At 65.0% G+C, this 19597-nt stretch overlaps 1 protein-coding gene across 18 annotated transcripts in view; it reads left to right on the top strand.

Moving 5' to 3' along the window:
* PLEC (plectin) overlaps positions 1-19597 on the top strand; it is a 60677-nt gene that overhangs the window by 21096 nt on the left and 19984 nt on the right. For 4 of the 18 annotated variants that reach the window (XM_066379731.1, XM_066379715.1, XM_066379723.1 and 1 more), the window contains 10 exons: positions 14912-14973; positions 15416-15505; positions 16372-16449; positions 16535-16627; positions 17577-17743; positions 18408-18523; positions 18601-18707; positions 18809-18928; positions 19014-19109; positions 19322-19449. In XM_066379731.1, the coding sequence (XP_066235828.1) occupies positions 14912-14973; positions 15416-15505; positions 16372-16449; positions 16535-16627; positions 17577-17743; positions 18408-18523; positions 18601-18707; positions 18809-18928; positions 19014-19109; positions 19322-19449 (1057 nt within the window). Of the gene's footprint in view, positions 1-2699; positions 3397-7147; positions 7221-8679; positions 8812-9499; positions 9686-11109; positions 11404-13923; positions 14193-14911; positions 14974-15245; positions 15261-15415; positions 15506-16371; positions 16450-16534; positions 16628-17576; positions 17744-18407; positions 18524-18600; positions 18708-18808; positions 18929-19013; positions 19110-19321; positions 19450-19597 lie in introns of those variants that run through there. The other 14 variants (XM_066379714.1, XM_066379721.1, XM_066379724.1 and 11 more) reach the window with 12 other exon arrangements.

Genomic DNA, 19597 nt, shown 5'->3' with positions numbered 1-19597 from the left:
CGCGGGGCGGGGCCGAGGTGGGAGCAGGCTTGGGCAGCGGGTCGGCCCCTTCTCCTCTCGGGGACTCGGCGGAGTCCCCGCCCCACCTGCCGCCCTGCCGCTCTGCCGCTCTGCCGCTCTGCCCTGCATCCTAGGGGACAGGCTGGGTCGTGGGGATCACTGTGGGGAGGCGCCAGGCGGGCTGGACCCGGGCAAGTCCACACTGCGGCTCTTTGTTCTGGGGTGGGGTGGTTGGGGGCTGCCTGAAGGGCCCCAACTGGTTGCCCTGGAAACCTGGAGAGGCCTGGACGGGTGGGGAGGGGGCGGCCCTGCCCGCCTGCCCGGGCTCTCCCAGGGCTCAATCAGTAACTGTGGCTGCGGTTCCGCAGGGTAGGGGCGGGGCAGAGCGGGCATTCTCCCAGCCCTGTGACAGGGGCGGGGGGCGGGGGGCGGTACCCCTACCCTGGCCCGGAAGAAGGACCGAGGGAGGTACGCCAGGCCGGGAACTTATTGCTTCTGGCTCCTCCAGGCTCCTCCCTTTACCCCCAGAGGGCCTGGACTGATAGGAAGGAGGGTACTCCCCACCGTGCCCCGCCCCCTTTACTTCCGAGCCCCAAGTTACTGCCCTCTCCTGCTGGGGATGGCACAAGTGTGACAGAACTGAGTAGGTTGGCCCAAGACCCGTGCAGGCCTATGTAGGAAGAAGAGACCTTCGGTCCAAAAGTTTTTTTGGGGGGGTGTCTTGGAATCATTTGAGGAAAGGGGGGGGCGTAAATTGGTTTGGTAGGGTGCTTAGGAATTTGGGGGGATTAGGTCGGGGAATCATACCAGCAATATAGCAGGGATGTATGGGGTGGCCACGCAGGGAGAGCAGGTCAGTGGGGGGCTGCGGGGTAAGCCGTGGGGAGCACAGGAGGTCTATGTGGGAGGGACTAACGACAGGCCAGGAGAGTGAGCTTTCTCTGGGAACAGGGCTGGGTCACCGGCCTGAGCGCTGGCCTGGATCGCAGCTGGTCTAGGCTCCTGGAGCCACAGCCCAAGTGGCAGGGAGAGTCTGCAGGCTCTGCAGGTGGGGATGGGGGCCGAGGGGGCGTGGCCGCTGCCTGCTCTCGCAGCTTGCGTCTTCCTCGAGCTCCTACCGTGCCCCCCCCCCCCTCTCCTGGAGCTGGTCCTCGTGGGGCTGGCGCCCTTCCAGCCTGGCTGGCTATGGGGTGGGACTGGGGGGCCTGGCGGGGTGAGGGTTGGCGGCCACAGGGAGCTGGCGGGCAGGGCTGTGGGAAGGCTTGGCTGTACCTTCAGAGTTTCCACTGCCACCTCTGCCACGACTCAGCGCGTGTGTGAGTGTGTGTGTGTTGGCGCTGTGTTTGCAGCAGGCCCAGCGGTGCTATAGCAACGGCGGCATAAACCCGCCCTACGCGCCGCTCCTGACCGCCAGCCTCAGGCGCCTCCCACCTCGGGATCCCCCACCCCGCCCTATTTATAATCAGTTCCCGGGTTGCAGAGCTTGGTGGGAATGGGTGTGTCCGCCTGGGGGATGGGGGAGAGCGCGGATCCGGGTGTCGGGTGTGGGTGGAAGCAGCACAGAGTGGGGGGTGGGGGTGGGGGGGTGAGGTGTGGGGTGGGATGAGGTGGGCACAGGATATCCATGGTTGACCCTCAGGTGGAGCCTGCCGCCCCTTCCCCTACCCTGCTGATGGTCACCCTTTCTCTTGGGCCCCTGACCTTCTCTGCTAGCGTGGTGCTCCTCTGCCCAGCATCCCTCCGGCTGGCCCACAGGCACGCCCTTAGGGTGGGGTGTCTGTGTGATGGCAGGGGTCCTGGGCCTGGGGTGGCAGGGATTTGGTGACTTTGATTTCCTGTGGCAGCTGAGGGTTTCTGGCCCGGACAGCTGGCGGTGGGTGGTGGCAGTGGGTGGATGGAGGCCCCACTCAGAGCCCCCCAGCCGGCTCCCAGGGGACTGCGTGTTCTCCGGGCTTGCCTTTGATCTGACCTGGAAAGTTTTAAATAGGGTGGCCATTGTCTCAGACCTGGCATTGGAGGTGGGGACTGCTTTTTGGACAGCAGCCAGTGGTGCCCGCAGCCCTGCTGCCCATGTGCTGCAGCTGCCTCTGCAGTTTCCCTCTGTCTGCTGCCCCCAAGGCCCTGGTCCTCTACTCAGACCTTGAGCCCCCCCCCTCCCAGTCCTAGTCCTCTCCTCAGACCTCAAGTGTCCCCAGACCCAGATGGCCCGGCACCCCTGTTTAGATCCTGGTGAGCCATGAAGCTCTGAGACCACCACCCTGTGTTGGGTCCCCAGCCTGAGGTCTCCCCCTGCCCTCACTTCTCTTTGCTTTGTCACCTTGGAGATTCTTAGACCACAGTGCTCCTGTCCCTCTCCCTGGAGGCTAGGAACCTTCAAGGAAGTATTTAGAAACTGATGTAATTTCTGAAGTTGGAGCTGAGCGGCCTGGGAGGGGAGGGATGGGGAGGGAGGGGAGCGGCCGCAGGGGTAGCTGACACTGTGAGGCAGGCGAGGCGCCCCCCACTCATCTAGGGGCCTCGTGGCTGTGGGTGGGAGGGGCCGCCCGTGCTGCTGAGTCAGAGGGGGCTGGCCTGGCCTCCTGGAGGGAGGGCTGGCGGGAGGCTCTTGCAGGCGGTGGGCAGGCCCAAGTGCCGGCAGGAATTGCAGGAGCCGGGCAGCCAGGCAGCCAGGCAGCTAGGCGCCAGAGCCTCAAGTCCGGAGCCCAGGCCCTCAAGCTCAGTGCCGAGGAGGCCCGCCCGCCCGCCTGCCTGCCTGCCTGCCTGCTACAGCTCCCTGTGGCCCCTGGTGCTGACGCGCCTCGTTGGCCACCTCCCTGTGCCCTGCCCGTACTCTCGCCTGGCCGGGCTCAGCAGCAGCCATGGTAGCAGGCATGCTCATGCCCCTGGACCAGTTGCGGGCCATTTACGAGGTGCTCTTCCGGGAGGGTGTGATGGTGGCCAAGAAGGACCGGCGGCCCCGCAGCCTGCACCCCCACGTGCCTGGCGTCACCAACCTGCAGGTCATGCGTGCCATGGCCTCTCTGCGGGCACGCGGCCTGGTGCGGGAGACCTTCGCCTGGCGCCACTTTTACTGGTACCTCACCAACGAGGGTGTGGCCCACCTGCGCCAGTACCTGCACCTGCCGCCAGAGATCGTGCCAGCCTCGCTGCAGCGTGTGCGCCGTCCTGTTGCCATGGTGATACCCGCGCGCCGCGCCCCCCATGTGCAGGCTGTGCAGGGTCCCTTGGGCTGCCCACCCAAGCGGGGACATCTGCCAGCTGAGGACCTTGCCCATGAGGAGCGGAGGGTCTACCGTCGGAAGGAGCCGGCAGAGGGGGCCCCTGAGCCCCCTGTGGTGTCCACTACCACCCCGGGCACCCTGGCAACGCCTGACACGGAGCCTGCCCCAGCCACAGGTCAGCTGCATCCTGACCCCTACCACTGGGAATGGGAGAAGGTGCTGGGGCCCATGTCCAGTGGGCTTGTGGGGGGGGGGGCAGTAGCACGTGGAGGGGGGGTCTTTGCTCACACCAGCAGGTGGCGCTTTCTCTGCCTGAGGGTGCTGGGTACTCTGGTATTGGACCGCATGGCTCCTCCTCTTGGCTTGAGGACCTGGGTCTGGTAAGCCAAGGAGAAGCACGTAGGCCCCCAGCCAGCCCATCCCCTGGCACACCCTGGGGGCTGTGAGGGTGGGGCTTGTGGCCCAGGACTGGCAGGACCAGCTGTTAGCAGCCTTCCCTTTCTCCATTGCTGCCCTCACCCTGTGGCTTGTCTGTCCCCAGGCTATCTCTGCACCAGGCCAGGGCCTGCAGAGGAAGTGCTGGCGTGGGTGGGGTGTCGCTGGCCTCTAGCGCGGCCCGGGCCACCTGCCTCAGCTTTCTGAGCCTTGCATCTGTCCAGTGGGGTGACCCCCTGCCCCCATGGTTTTGTGGCTCAGATGTGGTATTGTGACTGGGTGCTTGGCTGGCTTGGGGTTGGTGATCACCTAGGGGGCAGCCCTGGGAGGGGAAGATGAGCAGACCCCAGGCGGGAGGAAGCACGCAGGCAGGCCAGAAGCCGGGGTGTGGCGGGCAGGTGCAGGGCCCAGCTCCAGGCCCAGGCTTGAGCTGCGTCCGAGAGGATAGTTCAGGTCCTGTTCTCCCAGGGATTGCCAGCGCCCCCTCGCTGTGCCCTTCTCTGTAGTATCCACCTCTCCCTAAGAGCACTTGGGCTGGCAGGACCCAGGTGTGTAGGTGACACCTGTCCCGTGCAGCTGTGGGTCACCCGTGCACTCCTGGAGCTCACCAGTCTTGGTGCTTACTTGGGGTGACCCAGGGCCCCTAGCGGAAGGCAGGTTTGGCTTCCACATCCCTCTTGGTGTCTGGACATCTGGGCAGGAACTTGATCTCTGAGGAGCTGGGAAGGGGGCGTGGAGCGCATCTGGCAGGGTGAACAGGGAGCTGCCGGGTGAAGGGGCCCACAGGTCCCAGGTGCTGAGCAGGACCCAGTCCTGGCCTGGTCTGGGTTGGACCCATTAGGTCCACACCATGAGGGCCCCTATGGGTAGATGGGTGGGATTGTAGAGTAGAGGGGCCACCACTGGCTCCCCCGTGGCCTCTCCAGTTCCTGTCAGTGGGGTCACAAGTGTTTTGCGCAGTAGACGAAGGCTCTCTGTCGGTGCTTGGCTAGCACGCACTGGTCAGCACTGACTAGCATCTGGTGGCCGGGTCCCCGCCCAGGGGCCTTCTCCCCCAACCTTCCCTTCACTGCGCCCCTACGCCCTCAGGGGTTTGCAGACCAGCCCCTCCATCTCATCCACTCCCGTGTGGTGATCCTGAGCCCCTCCCTCCTTTTCTCTCCTTCCTTCCTGGTCTGCGGCCAGGCTGGACCGCTGGGCTGCTGGGCGGGCATTTGGCAGCAGCAGGGCCAGGAGGGGGACTGGGTGTGGCTGCAGTGGGCCGAAAGAAGGGCACCCCCAGCCTCGACGGAGGTGACTCAGTCTTCCCTTCCCTGATGTAGCCACAGCCTCCGCTGGTGGCAGCTCAGAGTTTCCAACAGGAAATGAGCTCCGGCTCTGGGCTGAGTCAGGGCCAGCGGGTGTGGGCTCCCTCCTCCCCCTGGCCACCTCGAGGGTCACTCTCAGGATCCGCAGGGCGCCTGGGTGCTGGGTGTGGCGCTGTGCTTCCTTGACATCTGCAGGGGCCGTGATGGCTCCACACTCAGGCTAGGGCGTTTCTGCTGACACCTGGAACCTCCACTTCTCAGAGCTTCAGGGATGGTCAAGCAATGAGCCCCACGGCCCCCTTTCCGCAGAGCATTGCTCCTCTCCACTTAGCAGAGGGACAAGGTCAGGAGCCTGTGGGACCCGCTGCACTGGCCCGCACAATGATCTTGGTCAGATGAGCTGCCTCTGCCTGTCCAGCCCTGGCCGAGAGGAGCCATGGACACTGCAGGACAGTCACACATGCCCTCAGCCCCGCCCTGTGCTTCCTGGTGTGGGAAGGTGTCTACCAACTTTGTCACCCATGTACCAGCCAGACGAGCCCCTGGCACGGGAAACCTCTACCATCTGGGGATGAACTAAATGAGGAGGCAGCTTTAGGAGCAATCAGGGAGGGCCCCTCTGAGGAGGTGTTCTGAGCTGAGCCCTGATCAATGAGGAGGGACCTGCTTGGTCAAGAGCAGCAGAGGGAGGGACAGAGGAAGATCTGGTAGCTGGCAGGCAAGGATATAGGATTGCTCATGGCCCTGGCAAGGGGTTTGGCAGAATGGGGTTTTTTTTTTAAATTTTATTTATTCATTTTAGAGAGGAGAGAGAGAGACAGAGAGGAAGAGAGAGAAGAGAGAGAGACAGAGAGAGAAGGTGGGGAGGAGCTGGAAGCATGAAATCCCATATATGCCTTGAGCAGGCAAGCCTAGGGTTTCGAACCGGCAACCTCAGCATTTCCAGGTCAAAGCTTTATCCACTGCGCCACCACAGGTCAGGCCAGAATGGGTTTTTAAATATGAATTTTCTTTACATTTCAAAGCAACACTTTGCCTGGCTGAAAAATCTATACGAACCCCGATGGTTATAGATGCTCCCACCCACTGTGCTCCTTGACCTTCCCAAGGCCCTCATTCTTAGGGAACATGGAGTTAGCACACAGAGCTGCCTTGCTCCTTTGTGTGGCCCAGCAAGCAGCACCCGGTATGGAGGTGGGAGGGCCCAAGATCACCACAAGGGAGAGACAGAGAGAGAGACATTGATTTGTTTTCCCACTTACTTATGCATTTATTGGTTGATTCTTTTTTCCCCCATTGATTTGAGAGAGGGAGAGAGGAAGGAGGGTTAGAAAGAGGGAAAGCAGAGGGGGAGGGAGGGTGGGGGGTGAGAGGGAGAAGCATCAAATCGTTTCACTTCATTGCATTCTCATTGATTAGTTCTGGTACATGCCCTGACGGGATTGAACCTGCAACCTCAGTGTGCCGGGAAAACACTTTATCCATGGAGCTACCTGGCCAGGGTCTGATTGATCCTTGTATGGGCCAGAACCTGGGGATCGAACCCAGAGCCTTGGCATAGCAGATGACGCTCTAACCAACTGAGCTACCCGGCTAGGTCCAGTCCGTTTTTTTGTGACCGTTGCTAGCTCTGTGTCTGGGTCGTGTGTGTCTTGTGGGGTATCCGTAGGTAGAAGGCAGGCTAAGGCAGGATTAGGTTTGCCTCTTATCTGGTCCTGCTGTGGCTAGGTAAGACAAGGCACGGAGGAGGACCCCAGAGGCGAAGATGCCGCTGGTGTGTCGCACCTGCCCTGGTGGCCGGGCTGAACTGGTCGTGGGGGATGTGCCCAGGAAGGGCCAGCTTTGGGAACTGAGGGAGTGAGGGTGCGACCTGCAGGGAAGGGGGCTGTGGGGCAGAGGGGAGGCTGTGGGCCGACAGGGCAGCTCAGTGGAGAGGACTGGGCCCCCCCCGGGGGGGGGACTGTGCCCGAAGGCATAGAGGGCTCAGGAATGGGCAGGCTGACCCACTGCACCACCCAGGCTGGTTTGACCTGTTGATCAGCGGGCTTCAGCTCTGCTCCCCTCTGACTAAGGGGTGGCTGTGAGGAGGAGCCAGGGCTCCCAGAGCTGGGTGGGGAGCCCTCCCTCTGCTTCCCACCCCTTCCCTCCTTCCTGCCTTCCTTCCTCTCCTCTCTGCTGGTTCGGAGTGGCCTGGCCCGTTCGTGCTCTGCTGCCATGGACAGGTACACCATGGAGGAGCTGATTCAACTGGGCCAAGGTAGGGCAGGGCCTGGTGGGGCAGCAGGTGTGCAGGGCATGGGGGTAGGGGTACCTAGGAGCCCTGGGGGGCAGGAACTTGAGGATACAGGATGAGCACGGCTCCTGGTCACAGCTGCACAGGGGTGTGTCTGGTGTGGGATGGAGGTGTCTGGCCCTGTCCCAGGTCTCTGTGGGGTGCTGGAGGGCTGCCCACTGCCCTCGGGGAGCCAGTGCTGGCCCTGTGACCTGCCATGGGCTCCTCTGAGGTTCTCCTAGCCCAGACTCAGCCAACAGAGCTGGCCACTGAAGGCCAGTTACCTCCGGAAATGAGTTTCTGAAGCATGGTGTGGTCCCGCATGGACCACGGTGTCCTTACGCATGGCTAGCTCTGTGTCTGGGTCGTGTGTGGATTGTGGGGTATCTGTAGATAGAAGGGAGGCTAGGGCAGGATTAGATTTGCCTTCTATCCGGTCCCTACCCTGGGGTCACAGGCCAAATGCGGTTTGCTATGCATTGCTGCAGAGCTGGCTAGGCACACCAGAGGGACCTCTTGGTCAAGTCACACACAGCCTGTGTGACCACCGGCAAGTGCCTCACCCATCCTGTGCCTTTGCTTTAATCATCTGTATGATGCAGTAACAGCGTAGGGCTCACTTCATGTCGAGGACCCTTGATGCAGGGTTCTGTGAGAGTTTGGTAGGATCATACTTGACCCGGAAGAGCCACAGAGTGCCATGTGAGCCCTACCTTGAGCTTTCAACCCTGTGCGGGGGCCTGAGAGGAGAGGGGGCAGGACTGTGGACCACATGTCCTGTTTCCAGGGCATACTGGGGTCCAGGTCCATCTGGGATGTGGCGTGGGCCCGCCTGCTGGACAAGGACCTCTGACCCCGAGTCTTCTGCAGATTGCAGCTGCTGGGGGTGTTCCTGGGTGGTTGGGTTCCCGGCAGACACAGGAGTGGCCCAGGGCAGGGAGGCACAGACACTGGTGGGGGCACTCCATCACGTTCACACGGTCTCTGCCTGACGTGGGGCTGTCCCTGACCTTGATTTGAGGAGACTATCCATCCCTCTGGGGGCAGGTGTTGTGCTGAGTGACTTGTGGGGGGGCCCCCTTGGCTCCTGTGGCCTTTTCCAAGTGCACCCCACTGCTGCTCAGGCGGATGGGGGTGCTGTGCTCCCTCCACGGGGCCAGCGCAGGGCCAGGAGGAGGCTTCCTCTTGTTAGAACTAAGGCGGAAGCCTGAAGTGGGGGTGATGTTGGTGGGCGCCACCCTGCTGGACGGACGGACGGGGCTGGACGCGGCGAAGGCCCTGAGCCCTGGTGCCCTCGCTCTCCGCACGTCATGTTCTAAGTCTGGACAGATGACGGGCCTTGCTGTCCTTAGATATTTATATCCCCCGGGCCCCCTGCCCACCCCACCCCTCCCCCACGGACACAGGCGCTACTGCTGACAGCGCACACGGCCGCCCTGCGCCCTCCTCCCTCCTGACACTGCCACTGCCCGCTCTGTGCCGCCTTTGAGGGGCCCGTGACCCTCCCACGCCCCTCGCCCACTCTGTCTGTGTGCCCTGCGGGCTCCTGCGCTGTCCTCAATGAAGGTCGTGCCGGGTAGGTGAGAGCCGGGCTGCGGGGCCGGGGGCTGGGGCTCTGTCCTGTTTCCCTGCACACAGCCTTGCCCACCCAGGCCAGCCCCCCACCCCCGACCCTCTGACCCGGCCACTGCCCCATGCGGGGGAGGGGCGGCTGGGGCCCCTGTGGGGCACTTGTCTGCCTGTGGCTGGGTCAGCTGTACGCCTGCGGCCAGCGAGGGCTGGGGCACTGGCATGCATCCCCCTGGCAGCTGTCACCGAGGACACCCTTGGGAGCAGAATGGGGTGCTGTTAGGACCCTGGGGTCACCATCCCGGGAGGGGTGGGGGGCTCCGTGCTGGGGCGCCCCGGCTAGCCAGGGGGGTGCCCGGCTTGGCCTCGCGTCAGCCACTCGCTGCCACAGGCCCCTCCTCCCGGCGGGTGTGGCTGCGGGCAAGCAGGGGTTAAGGTTCCCGCTAACCTTGAGTGTGTAGCTGCGCGCAGGGACAGCTGGGCTGGGCACGGCCGCGGGCGGGTGGGGAATGCCGCCCGGGGACTGGGAGGGAGGAGGGGAAGCGGCGGTGGGAGCACAGTTGGTGCAGGGACAGGACTAGTCTCCGCCAGGCAGACAGCGCGGCAGGGCGGTCCTGCAGGCGGGGCGCCCCCCCCCCCCGTGTGGTGCCCCCCCCCAGCCCGCCCTCACGCAGGGAAGGGAGGGGGCTGCCGGCCTCGCGCTGCGCACGAGCAGCTAGCTTCCGAAGGGCTCTGCCAGCTCTGCCTGCAGCCTTGGGGTCCCAGGGCCATGGAGCCCTCGGGCAGCCTGTTTCCCTCCCTGGTGGTGGTGGGCCACGTCGTCACCCTGGCCGCCGTGTGGCACTGGCGCAGGGGGCACCGGCGGGCGCAGGATGAGGAAGGTAAGCCACCGGTGGCTACCGCCTGGGCCGCTGTCACCAGCCACCGCTGCCGCCCCTGCCAAAGGGGGCTGGAGCCGGGTGGGGGCACGGGCCGCCTCCCTCTCACCCTGCATTTCCTTATCCCCTCCCCTTCCTGTCCCTGAACTACGCAGGAGCACGTGGTCTGGTCTGGTCTGGTCCGAGAGCAGTGTTGCCCCTGCCTGCCACCCCCGCACTGGATACCTTGCCCGCTCCCCTGGGTGGGGTGGGGGCTCCATGGCTCCACTCTGGGCAGATGGGTGGGGAGAGGCTGAAGTCGAGCTCCAGAAGGGGGACACAGCAGTGTCTGCACTGCCCCCTTGGAAGAGAGGCTCCTCCCAGCTGCTAGGGACAGGGTGAGCACAGGTGACTTGTCAACACAGAGACGGCAGGTGCAGGTGTCCTGGGGACAGGTCTTGGGAAAGGCTCCTGCCCGGCACTGAGGCCCCGCCCCCTGGGATAGGTTGAGCTACACAGAGTTGAGGCAGGTGCTAAGAGCACCCTGTGCCAGCGCCCAGGACGGACTCGGACTTGGGGCGGGCAGCCAGGCTGCCCTCTGCCCTCCCCCTGCTCAAAGTCACCCGTTTTGGGAGACAGCCTGAGGCGGCCATGCCCGGCAGCAGTGCCCTACACAGGACAGAGTGGGCCCTGCCTTTGCTCCAGCCGGTGGAGCTGGTGGGGCTCTGCCGACGGGACTTCTGGCCAGAGGGACCGCCCCAGTGGGGCTGTGCAGATAGATGGTGCTCAGGTCTGCACCCAGCACACCCCACGGGGCGGGGGTGGCTCCTTCTTGACTGGGTGGCCGGGCTGCCCCTTGGCAGGCCTGCTCGGTCTCAGCCTGGGTGCCAGACCCACTGGACCTGCGGTCTGAGTGAGCACGGGGCTTCTAGGTGTGGTTCTGAGGGCTGGGCAGTGGCTGGTGACTCAGCTGTGGTCAGTAAAATGTATAGGCCTGGGTTTCTCCCCCCCCCCCCCCTTGGATCTGGCCCACTCACTCCCTCTTCATCCCTCTCTTGTGTCCTGTCCCCAAGTAAAGAAGGGAAGGGGCTCCCTTTCGGCCACCACCCTGGCTCCTCCCTGTCTCTGCCCTGTGGCGCCCCTGGGGCTTTGGTGTCTTTTTCCTGTTCTGGGCTGTTCTGGGCTTGCTACTCCCCGCCCCATCCCTCCAGCCTCCGCTGCGCATCCTGTTGGGAGCCTCCTCTTAGGGAGTTTCCCAGCGCCTGGGTGTCCCGCGGGACTCCCCTGCTGGGCAACCCGGGCAGCCCCGAGTTCCCAGACCCCTGTGTCCCGCAGGCAGCCGCCCCAGCCTCCAGCCCCCCCGCCCCCGCCCCCAGGGCTAGCAGGGTCCTCTCCCACCAATGCGGCTTCCGCTCCTGCACTGGGCGGGGCGCCCCACAAGGGGCAGGTTCTACGGGTCCGGGCTGCGTGCCCGCTGCGGACAGTGGGGGAGGGTGTGGAGCGCGGAGCCAGGCTGCGCGCAGCAGCGTGGGCTGGAGAGCGGACGCACCATCGCATCCCCGTGCTGCTGGCCCGACCTCGGTGGGCGTCTGTCTCCGGGGTGCTCATGGCTGCGGCTGGCGTATGGGGGGCGGGGAGCGCCTTCGCTGCGCAGGACGTCGCGCTGGAACAGCTGTGCTGGCTGGATGGGGGCTGCGAGCAAGCCCGCAGGGGCTACCTCTACACGCAGCTGTGCTGTGTAGGTGGGTGTGGCCGCGAGCGGTGGTAGCGATGGAAGGGGCACCGTCTCCCTACCCTAGACGGCTGGTGCGCTGGCTGGGGAAGGGGGAGGGGCCCGGCCCAGGTGGAGCCCCACCCTCACACTTGGTTCTGGAAACACCTGGAGGAAGGTGGGGGTGATGTGCCCCTAGGTGCCCTGTGTTCCTTCTCTGGAGAAGGGGGGGTGGGGTAGGCGGGCCTGGCTGTGAGGCTTCGGCCTTGGATTCTGGGCACCCGGCTGTTGCCAGTCTGGACGAGGGAGGAGGGTGGGAGGTGCCGTGGGTGGGGCTCCAGGCCTGCGGCCGCATTGGGGCTCTCTCCTCAGCCGTCTACATACAGGCTTCGCATCCCAGACACGTCTGCACTAGCTGTGGGACTTCCAGCCTTAGTTAGTCCCCATGTCTGTAGAAGGGGGCGATGATGCCCCTCAGAGGGCCATCGGCAGCTCTAGGGGACACTGGGCTGATGGCAGAGGCTCAGCTGCCCTGGGATAGTTCAGGAGTCCATCAGGTGTACGAGGAGCCGGTGCCAGGCACTGTGTCCAGGGGGTTGGTGTCGGCTGTGGCTTGGCTTGGGGCACACTGGGGCTGGGCCAGCCTGTTGGTTTGAGGGTCTGAATAGGATGGACAGGGGCAGGGCAGCGGTCCGGGCTGGAAGGGAGGGGCTGTGTGGGGGAGGGGGAGAGGATGGCCTTGGAGACCCCAGCGGGGCGGGGTTTCTAGGGGTTCAGCGGCAGGACGCCGACCCCTCCCTTGCCCCCTGGAGGCCCCGCAGGGGCAGAGAGAGGAGGCTGGGGCTTACACCAGTTTGGGATGTCAGGCCCTGGCTCCTCCGGGTTCCAGTTTCTGGAGTTTCTGATTCTCTCCCTGACCCATTATCCCTAGGGGCCTCTGGTGCCTGTAACCCCCGCAGGCAGGAGTCCACCTCCTTGTTACCTCTGGCTTAGCCCAGAGCCCGCGTACAGCAGGTGCTCAAGGCAGGTTCCTGAACTTTCCACCACTGCTAAAGTCAACGGGGTCCTCTATAAAGAGGCTGTGAACCTAGGGAGGGGCCGGGTGTGTGTGTGTGTGTGTGTGTGTGTGTGTGTGTGTGTGTGTCTGTGGGACATTCTGGGCGTGTCCTGTGCGGGGAGCAGTGTGGAGTCCGATTTGGGGTGGTTGCGGGTCTCTGGAGGGTGAAAAGCTGATGTTGGTGGGGTTGTGGGGGTGGCTAAGCAGTCAAGCCTCCCCAGGGGGAGGAGGTTGCCCCAGGTGAGGTGCCAGGGGTCTCTCACCCTGTGGGGAGGGGACTGAGACATTGTGAGGGGGTAGCCAGCTCCTCTGGGCTTGGGCCCCACCACGTGGGATTGGGGCGCCCTCCTGTGGCCAAAGGGGGGCAGCAGGAATGGGATGGGGTGAGCTTTTCCCGGAATGGGGCCCTGGGGGGATGGGGCTCACAGCTGGATCCCATCAAGCCAGAGGCAGACTGGAAAATTCTTGTGGTCTGGGCAGTGCATTCTTTCCTCTGGTGGTCGGGGAGTCCCCAGGGCTGCCGGCGCGGGGAGCTCCGCCAGCCCTGTGCCCTTTGCTCCCTGTGTCTTCCACCTTTACAACCCTGGACGGCTGCAATCTCTGAGCCCTGCCCAATGCAAACAGCCCCACCCATCCTGTGCCCACTCCCCAGAGCAGCTTCCTTGACTATGAGTCACTGCGCCGAGGCCCCCCTCCCCAGCCCTGACTCACTGGCGGGGGCCTCCTCCGAATGCCCCCCAGACCCCCTCCCACACGGGGCAGAGTTCCTGCAGCTCTGGGCTGGGCGGTCCTGCCTGGTGAGTCAGGGCTCAGCTATGCGCTGCTCCTGCCCACCGTGTGCTCTGCCTTGCAGACAGGGGCACCACTCCAGGACGTGCCCGGTGGGCAGATCGGGAAGGGCCAGGCCTGCACAAGACCAGAGTGGCCCAGACAGGACAGAGTAGAGCCCAGCATGGGCCTGGGGCACAGCAGGGCACGTGGGTCCATGAGAAGGTGTCATTTGAGGGGCTGTAAAGGAACAGATAGAAAGATGGCGCCCCCCCCCCCCCCCCCCGGCCAGGTCAAGAGTCCCTCAGCTTGGGGAGGCCCGTTAGCAGGTAGAGTGAGCAGGCCTAGGGTGGCCTGGCCTGAAGCCTGGTGTGTTCTCCGAGGGAAGGAGTGGCCTGTGGGGCTCCCTGGTTCCAGCCACACTCAGGCTCCACTCTCGTGGCTGGTGGTTTCCTTCTGGGGTGGCCGCTGGGACGCAGTCAGTGTGCAGTGAAGTGGCAGGTCCCCTCGCACCCCCCATCCTCCCCACGGGATGCTGCGGCCGGAGGGTGGGTGAGGAAACCCCTGGGTTTCCTGTTTCTGTCTGCGGAGGGTGTGGTCGTGGGGGAGGGGCCGTCTGCCTTCTTCCCGCCGGGACACTCCCTCTGGGGGGGGCCGGCGGGGTGGGGCTCCTGGGGCGGGGACAGAGGGGCCGGGGAGTACAGCAGGCAGGGAGTGGCCATACCAGCGAGGCTGGGAGTCGAGCCCACTGCTGCTGAGCGAGCGTGTCCTGTGCTGCACCGGCCCTCCGCTGCCCGCCGCCTGTGTGCACGCAGCGCAGGGGGTCAGAGCACACAGCACCTGGGGGCCAGGGACCAAGTTCGAAAGGGGCCGGGGCGGCACCATGTCTCAGCACCGGCTCCGTGTGCCCGAGCCCCAGGGCCTGGGTCACAAGAGAACCAGCTCGGAGGACAACCTCTACCTGGCCGTGCTCAGGGCCTCAGAGGGCAAGAAAGGTAGTGGGCACTCCCCCTGGGCAGGGCCGGGCAGGCTGCGGCGGCAAGGGCCCGCTTCCTGTGGCAGGAAGCCCGTGTCTAGGTGGGGCTGGGAGCCCAGACTCGGAGGGTCTGAGTTTGGGGCACGGCTTCAGGAAGGGGCCGGGGCCTTGGGCCTTGTGCTGCCTGGGCCCAGGTGCAGAGCTGCCCAGCAGAGAGAGGGCCAGCCTCTGTTGGCAAGGCTGGCAGCTGCCTCTGGGCCTTGGGCATAGGCTGTGGTGGGTGGGGAGCTCTCTGTACCCTGGGAAAAGCCCGTTACCCTGTGGGGAGGATACAGCTCCCTCTTGTCAGCCCCCCAACCGGGCCTGGGGCCTGGCCGGAGCCGCTCAGCTCAGGTCTCCACGAGGCAGCCCGTGTGGGACGAGGCAGGTTGGGACTTGTGTGCTGTGGGCTCTGGGCGCAGCTGCCAGCTCTGGACCCTCCCATCTCGGGCGGGAGACAATAGGGGGATTGAGCAGCAGGGACCCTGTGTGCCTCGTGGACAGGGCCGGCTGGGCCTGGGCCTTCCCCTGCCAGTCAGGTGTGTGGGGGGGCAGGGCGGGCAGTCTGCGTCTCAGTCTCAGTGTGATTGATTCTGAGGCCCTCGTCAGGAGCCAGTCGCTCTGTCTGCAGGGCAGTCACCTCCTGGGGGATCTGGGGGCTTCTCCAGGCCCCAGGTAACCCCGCCTTGTCTCTCCCAGATGAGCGGGACCGTGTGCAGAAGAAAACCTTCACCAAGTGGGTCAACAAGCACCTCATCAAGGTTGGTACCTGTGTGTGCCCCTGTGGTCAGGGGGCTGAGGAGACCGAGTGGGGGTGAGGGATGGTGCCCCTGGCCCTCCAGGCAAAACCAGAGCTGCCTGCCCCTGCCCGCAGTTGCCCCACCCCTGCCCTCAGGGTCTCGTTGGTCTGGGAGCTCACCTTTCATCTCAAGCCTATGATTTTCTGTCTTCCTCTGCTCCCTTCTGTCTCCTGTCTCCTCCTACTCTTCCTTCTCCTCCTGGACTGTCCGGTCTCTTCTCACCTGTCCTGTAGCACTGGAGGGCAGAGGTAGGTGCCTCTTTGAGCCCTGGGGCATGTTCTGTGGGCCCCCAACCTCTCTGCCCTCTGAGTCAACCCCCAACCCCCCCACCCCACTCCACCCTCAGGGCCTGTTGGTGGCTCTTGGGAACCTGTGGCCCACTCAGCTTCTCTGTCCCCCACAGGCCCAGAGGCACATCAGTGACCTGTATGAAGATCTCCGGGATGGCCACAACCTCATCTCCTTGCTGGAGGTGCTCTCAGGGGAAAGCCTGGTACGTGCGTCCACCCACCCACCCACTCTGTGGCCCCACCTGCCGCACCTGGACACCCCTGCCTGCCTTCCCGCCTTGGGCCTCTCTCACTAGCCCCCTCCACCCAGCCCAGCCTTTCACCTCCCTGGGCCTCCAGGTCCAGAGTGTCAGGCTGGCGCGGGAGCAGCCCCGACCCCGTGCTGTGGGCGCACGGCCCTGCTGCGCTCCCCTTTGGGGGGAGACCCCGACACAGTAACCTCACGCTCTGCTCTGCTTTGGTTTCTCTGCTGCTTGGACTTTGAACCTTGACCTCTGCCCTTTACCCTTTGCCCTGCTCTGGCCGGGCAGCCAAGAGAGCGGGACTTAATCAGGAGCTCGCGCCTGGTGAGTGGTTGTGCCCGCTGGACGCGGCAGTCCGTGGGCTCCCTGAGACCGGAGCCCAGCTCACCTGGGGCTGGTGGCACATCCAGCCAGACCTGTGCCTGGCACTTGGGTGGGCAGGTGGCCATACGTTGAGCTGCCTGCTGTCCCATCTGTTTTACTGAACAGGGCCAGGCCTGGAACCTGCTGGGGCTGCCACCACTGGGCAGGAGGACCCCTCCCCCCATGCCACTGTGGCTTCCTGGCTATTGTCTCCTCCCCACCCCTTTCCTTCCTTCCCGCAGCCTGGGCCGGGCTGCTGGACTTCCCAAGGCCAGGCTGGGCCTGGCCCCCGGGCCCATGGCCCCCTTGCTGTTGGGGAGGGTGAACTTGGGACAAGGGAGTGGCTGCTGCCACTCTGGGGAAGACCCTTGGTTCAACTGCACAGATGCCGTGGGGATGCTGGGGGTGGGCGGGGACCGCGCCCTGCTCTGCAGGTGGGCACTGACCAGCGTGCTCCCACACAGCCCCGGGAGAAGGGGAGGATGCGCTTCCACAAGCTGCAGAACGTGCAGATCGCTCTGGACTACCTCCGACACCGTCAGGTCAGGCCCCCCTCCCCCCGGCATGGGCCCCGGCCCCCTCCCCCGGTGGCCCGTGGCCTGACGGAAGGCTGTTTGCTGCTTGCAGGTGAAGTTGGTGAACATCAGGAACGATGACATTGCTGACGGCAACCCCAAGCTGACCCTCGGCCTCATCTGGACCATCATCTTGCATTTCCAGGTAGGGTGGCTGCCCGCCGCCCTCGATCTACTGCAGCCGCAGTCTCCTGCGCGGACCTGCAGCTGGGGCCCTGGGTATTCTGGTACCTGGAGCCTTCCTGATGCCCCCGCCCAGCCCCACACCCCAGCTCTGTGCCCGCTCTGTGGCCCGAGGGCCCAGGCTTCTCTCCAAGGCCTTCCTGTGCTGTGCCCTCCGGCCCTGCCTGGGCAGAGCCTCCCTACAGAGGAATTCACTCCCTGCTGGGATAGCGGCCTGCCCAGGGAAGGTTCTGGAGAAGCAGTCTGCACTGGCTGACTCATCCGTTGCCTGCCCGGCTGCACAGGAAGCCACAAATCCGAGAGCTGGGCAGGCAGAGCCCTGCTGGCACGGCAGCTGAGTCACACGGGCATGCACGCTGACAGAAAGAGCCAGGCAGGCGGGTGTATAGACAGCCAGCGGGACTGGTGGGCCAGGTCTGAGGAGACGGACTCAGTACAGGGCCAGGCTGGTGTCATGGCCCCTGCATGCCCAGGCCAGGGCTGCCAGGCACACCATGCCCTGACCCAGAGCCCTCCGCCTAGCCCGCAGCCAGAGAGGGGGCTGACCGCCCGGCCCCTACCAAGACAGGCTTCTCCAGGCCTGGGTTTCTGGGCGAGCTCTGGAACTTGCAGCTGCTCTTCTCGGGCCCACCTCCACCGACTTGGGGGGGTTCAGGTTGTGCCCCAGGCCCGCTCTCCCTAGCCAAGGGAGGCCAGGGCATCCACTTATCTGCAGTGGGGGTTGGGGACCAACTTATTCTGTGGTGGCTGCCGGCTGGAGTGGCCTGGGGTGACGTGACAGGGGACCTGAGGGCCCCACTTGGCCTCTGCTGATCTGGTGGCTCCTGTGTGCCCCAGCGCTCAGACAAGGGGTTGCAGGCATGGGGCAGTGTAGGTGGCGTAGCTGACCCCCTGCCTGCCGTGCGGGGCAGATCTCGGACATCCAGGTGAGCGGACAGTCGGAGGACATGACGGCCAAGGAGAAGCTGCTGCTCTGGTCACAGCGCATGGTGGAGGGCTACCAGAGCCTGCGCTGTGACAACTTCACCACCAGCTGGCGCGACGGCCGCCTCTTCAACGCCATCATCCATCGACACAAGTACACAGCCCCCGGGGGCAGAGCGTGGGCCGTGGGGCTGGGGCACCGTGGAGCCGCCCCGCTGGTAGACTTCCAGCTAGTCGGGGCGGGGAGGTGGCGGAGGGGTGTCTGGCACTGACGGGAACCCACTGCTGGCGGGTGTGGGCACCTGTGCCAGCCTGCCTCGCTGGGAGGGTGCAAGCCCAGCCCCACCCACACCCTGAGCGCCCCCTTCTGGGCCCCTCCAGGGGCGTCCTCACAGAGGGCCAGGGGGCTGCTCCTTCTGCAGCCACGAGGGCCTGCCCCCTGTGGATGCCCTAGAAGTGGGTCCCATTGGCTGGACCACACTGGGGATGGCTCTTAGGGGACCTCAGCCCCCACCCAGGACCTGGGGCCCAGCAGGCAGGGCAGCTGCAGGGAGCCCAGGGTGACTGGCATCCATCCGCTCAGTATATTCTACCAGCACTGTGCCCGCTGTGGGCCGCTTGAGTGCTTGGGGCAGGCCCTCAAGTGCAGAGGGCTGCCTGTGTGGGCAGGGCTGGGCGCACGTGGGGCAGGCGGGCTATTTCTCAGGGTGAGTTTGGAGTTGGGGACATAGAGAGGGTCTGTCTGGGTGCTGGCCTGTCCGCGGGCTGCGCCTCCTGTGTCCCCGCCTGCCTCACTCCACTGGCCGCTTTGCCTGCAGGCCCATGCTTATCGACATGAACAAGGTTTACAGTCAGACCAGCCTGGAGAACCTGGACCAGGCCTTCTCTGTGGCAGAGCGGGACCTGGGAGTGACCCGACTGCTGGACCCCGAGGGTGCGTGCTGCTCCTCCCCTCTCCCTCCCCCTCCCCTGCTGTCTGCATTGGGGCCCTCTGACCTTCCTCCCCTGCAGACGTGGACGTCCCTCAGCCCGACGAGAAGTCCATCATCACCTACGTCTCGTCCCTGTACGACGCCATGCCTCGCGTGCCCGACGTGCAGGACGGGGTGAAGGCCAACGTGAGTGCTGGCTTGTGGGTCCAGGTGAGGGTGGGGGTGGAGGTGGGCGTGAGGGTTGCCCTGGCCCCGGCCGCCCCTAAGGGCCCCTGGCTCGTCCTCAGGAGCTCCAGCTGCGCTGGCAGGAGTACCGGGAGCTGGTGCTGCTCCTGCTGCAGTGGGTCCGGCACCACACCGCGGCCTTCGAGGAGCGCAAGTTCCCCTCCAGCTTCGAGGAGATTGAGGTGGGCTTGTCCTCTCGGGCCGGGGTCCTGCTGCCGCCGTGGGGGCTGCCCAGGCTTCGCAGCTGACATCTGTGCCCCCACACAGATCCTGTGGTGCCAGTTCTTGAAGTTTAAGGAGACAGAACTTCCAGCCAAGGAGGCTGACAAGAACCGGTCCAAGGGCATCTACCAGTCCCTGGAGGTGAGTGGGGTCCCCCAAGGGAGGTGAGTGGGGTCCCCCAAGGGAGGTGAGTGGGTGGCGTTTCAGAGGGAAGGACAGGGTACCCCGAAGTGAGGGAGGCTGTCCAGGGGCCGGGCCTCACTCTTGAGATTCTGGGAGTAGAATGGGCTAGGTGGCCGGGCACCCCCACCCCTCTACTGGCCCAGGCCTGAGCTTGGCTCCCCTGCCCACAGGGGGCAGTGCAAGCAGGCCAGCTGAAGGTGCCCCCGGGCTACCACCCGCTGGACGTGGAGAAGGAATGGGGCAGGCTGCACGTGGCCATCCTGGAGCGGGAGAAGCAGCTCCGCAGCGAGTTTGAGAGGTGGGCGGGGAGGCTGCGGTCAGCGGGCGGGCGGGGCCCTGCAGTGGCAGGGAAGCCACCCGAGTGTGAGTCACCCTTCTGGGGAGGAAATCTCCCCCTAGGCTAGGAAACCCACACTCAGGCCAGCGCGGACAGTGGGCTGCAGGCC

Source organism: Saccopteryx leptura, chromosome 3 (genome assembly GCF_036850995.1).
Source record: "Saccopteryx leptura isolate mSacLep1 chromosome 3, mSacLep1_pri_phased_curated, whole genome shotgun sequence".
NCBI lineage: Eukaryota > Metazoa > Chordata > Mammalia > Chiroptera > Emballonuridae > Saccopteryx > Saccopteryx leptura.
This window is presented reverse-complemented; position numbering and strand designations above follow the sequence as displayed.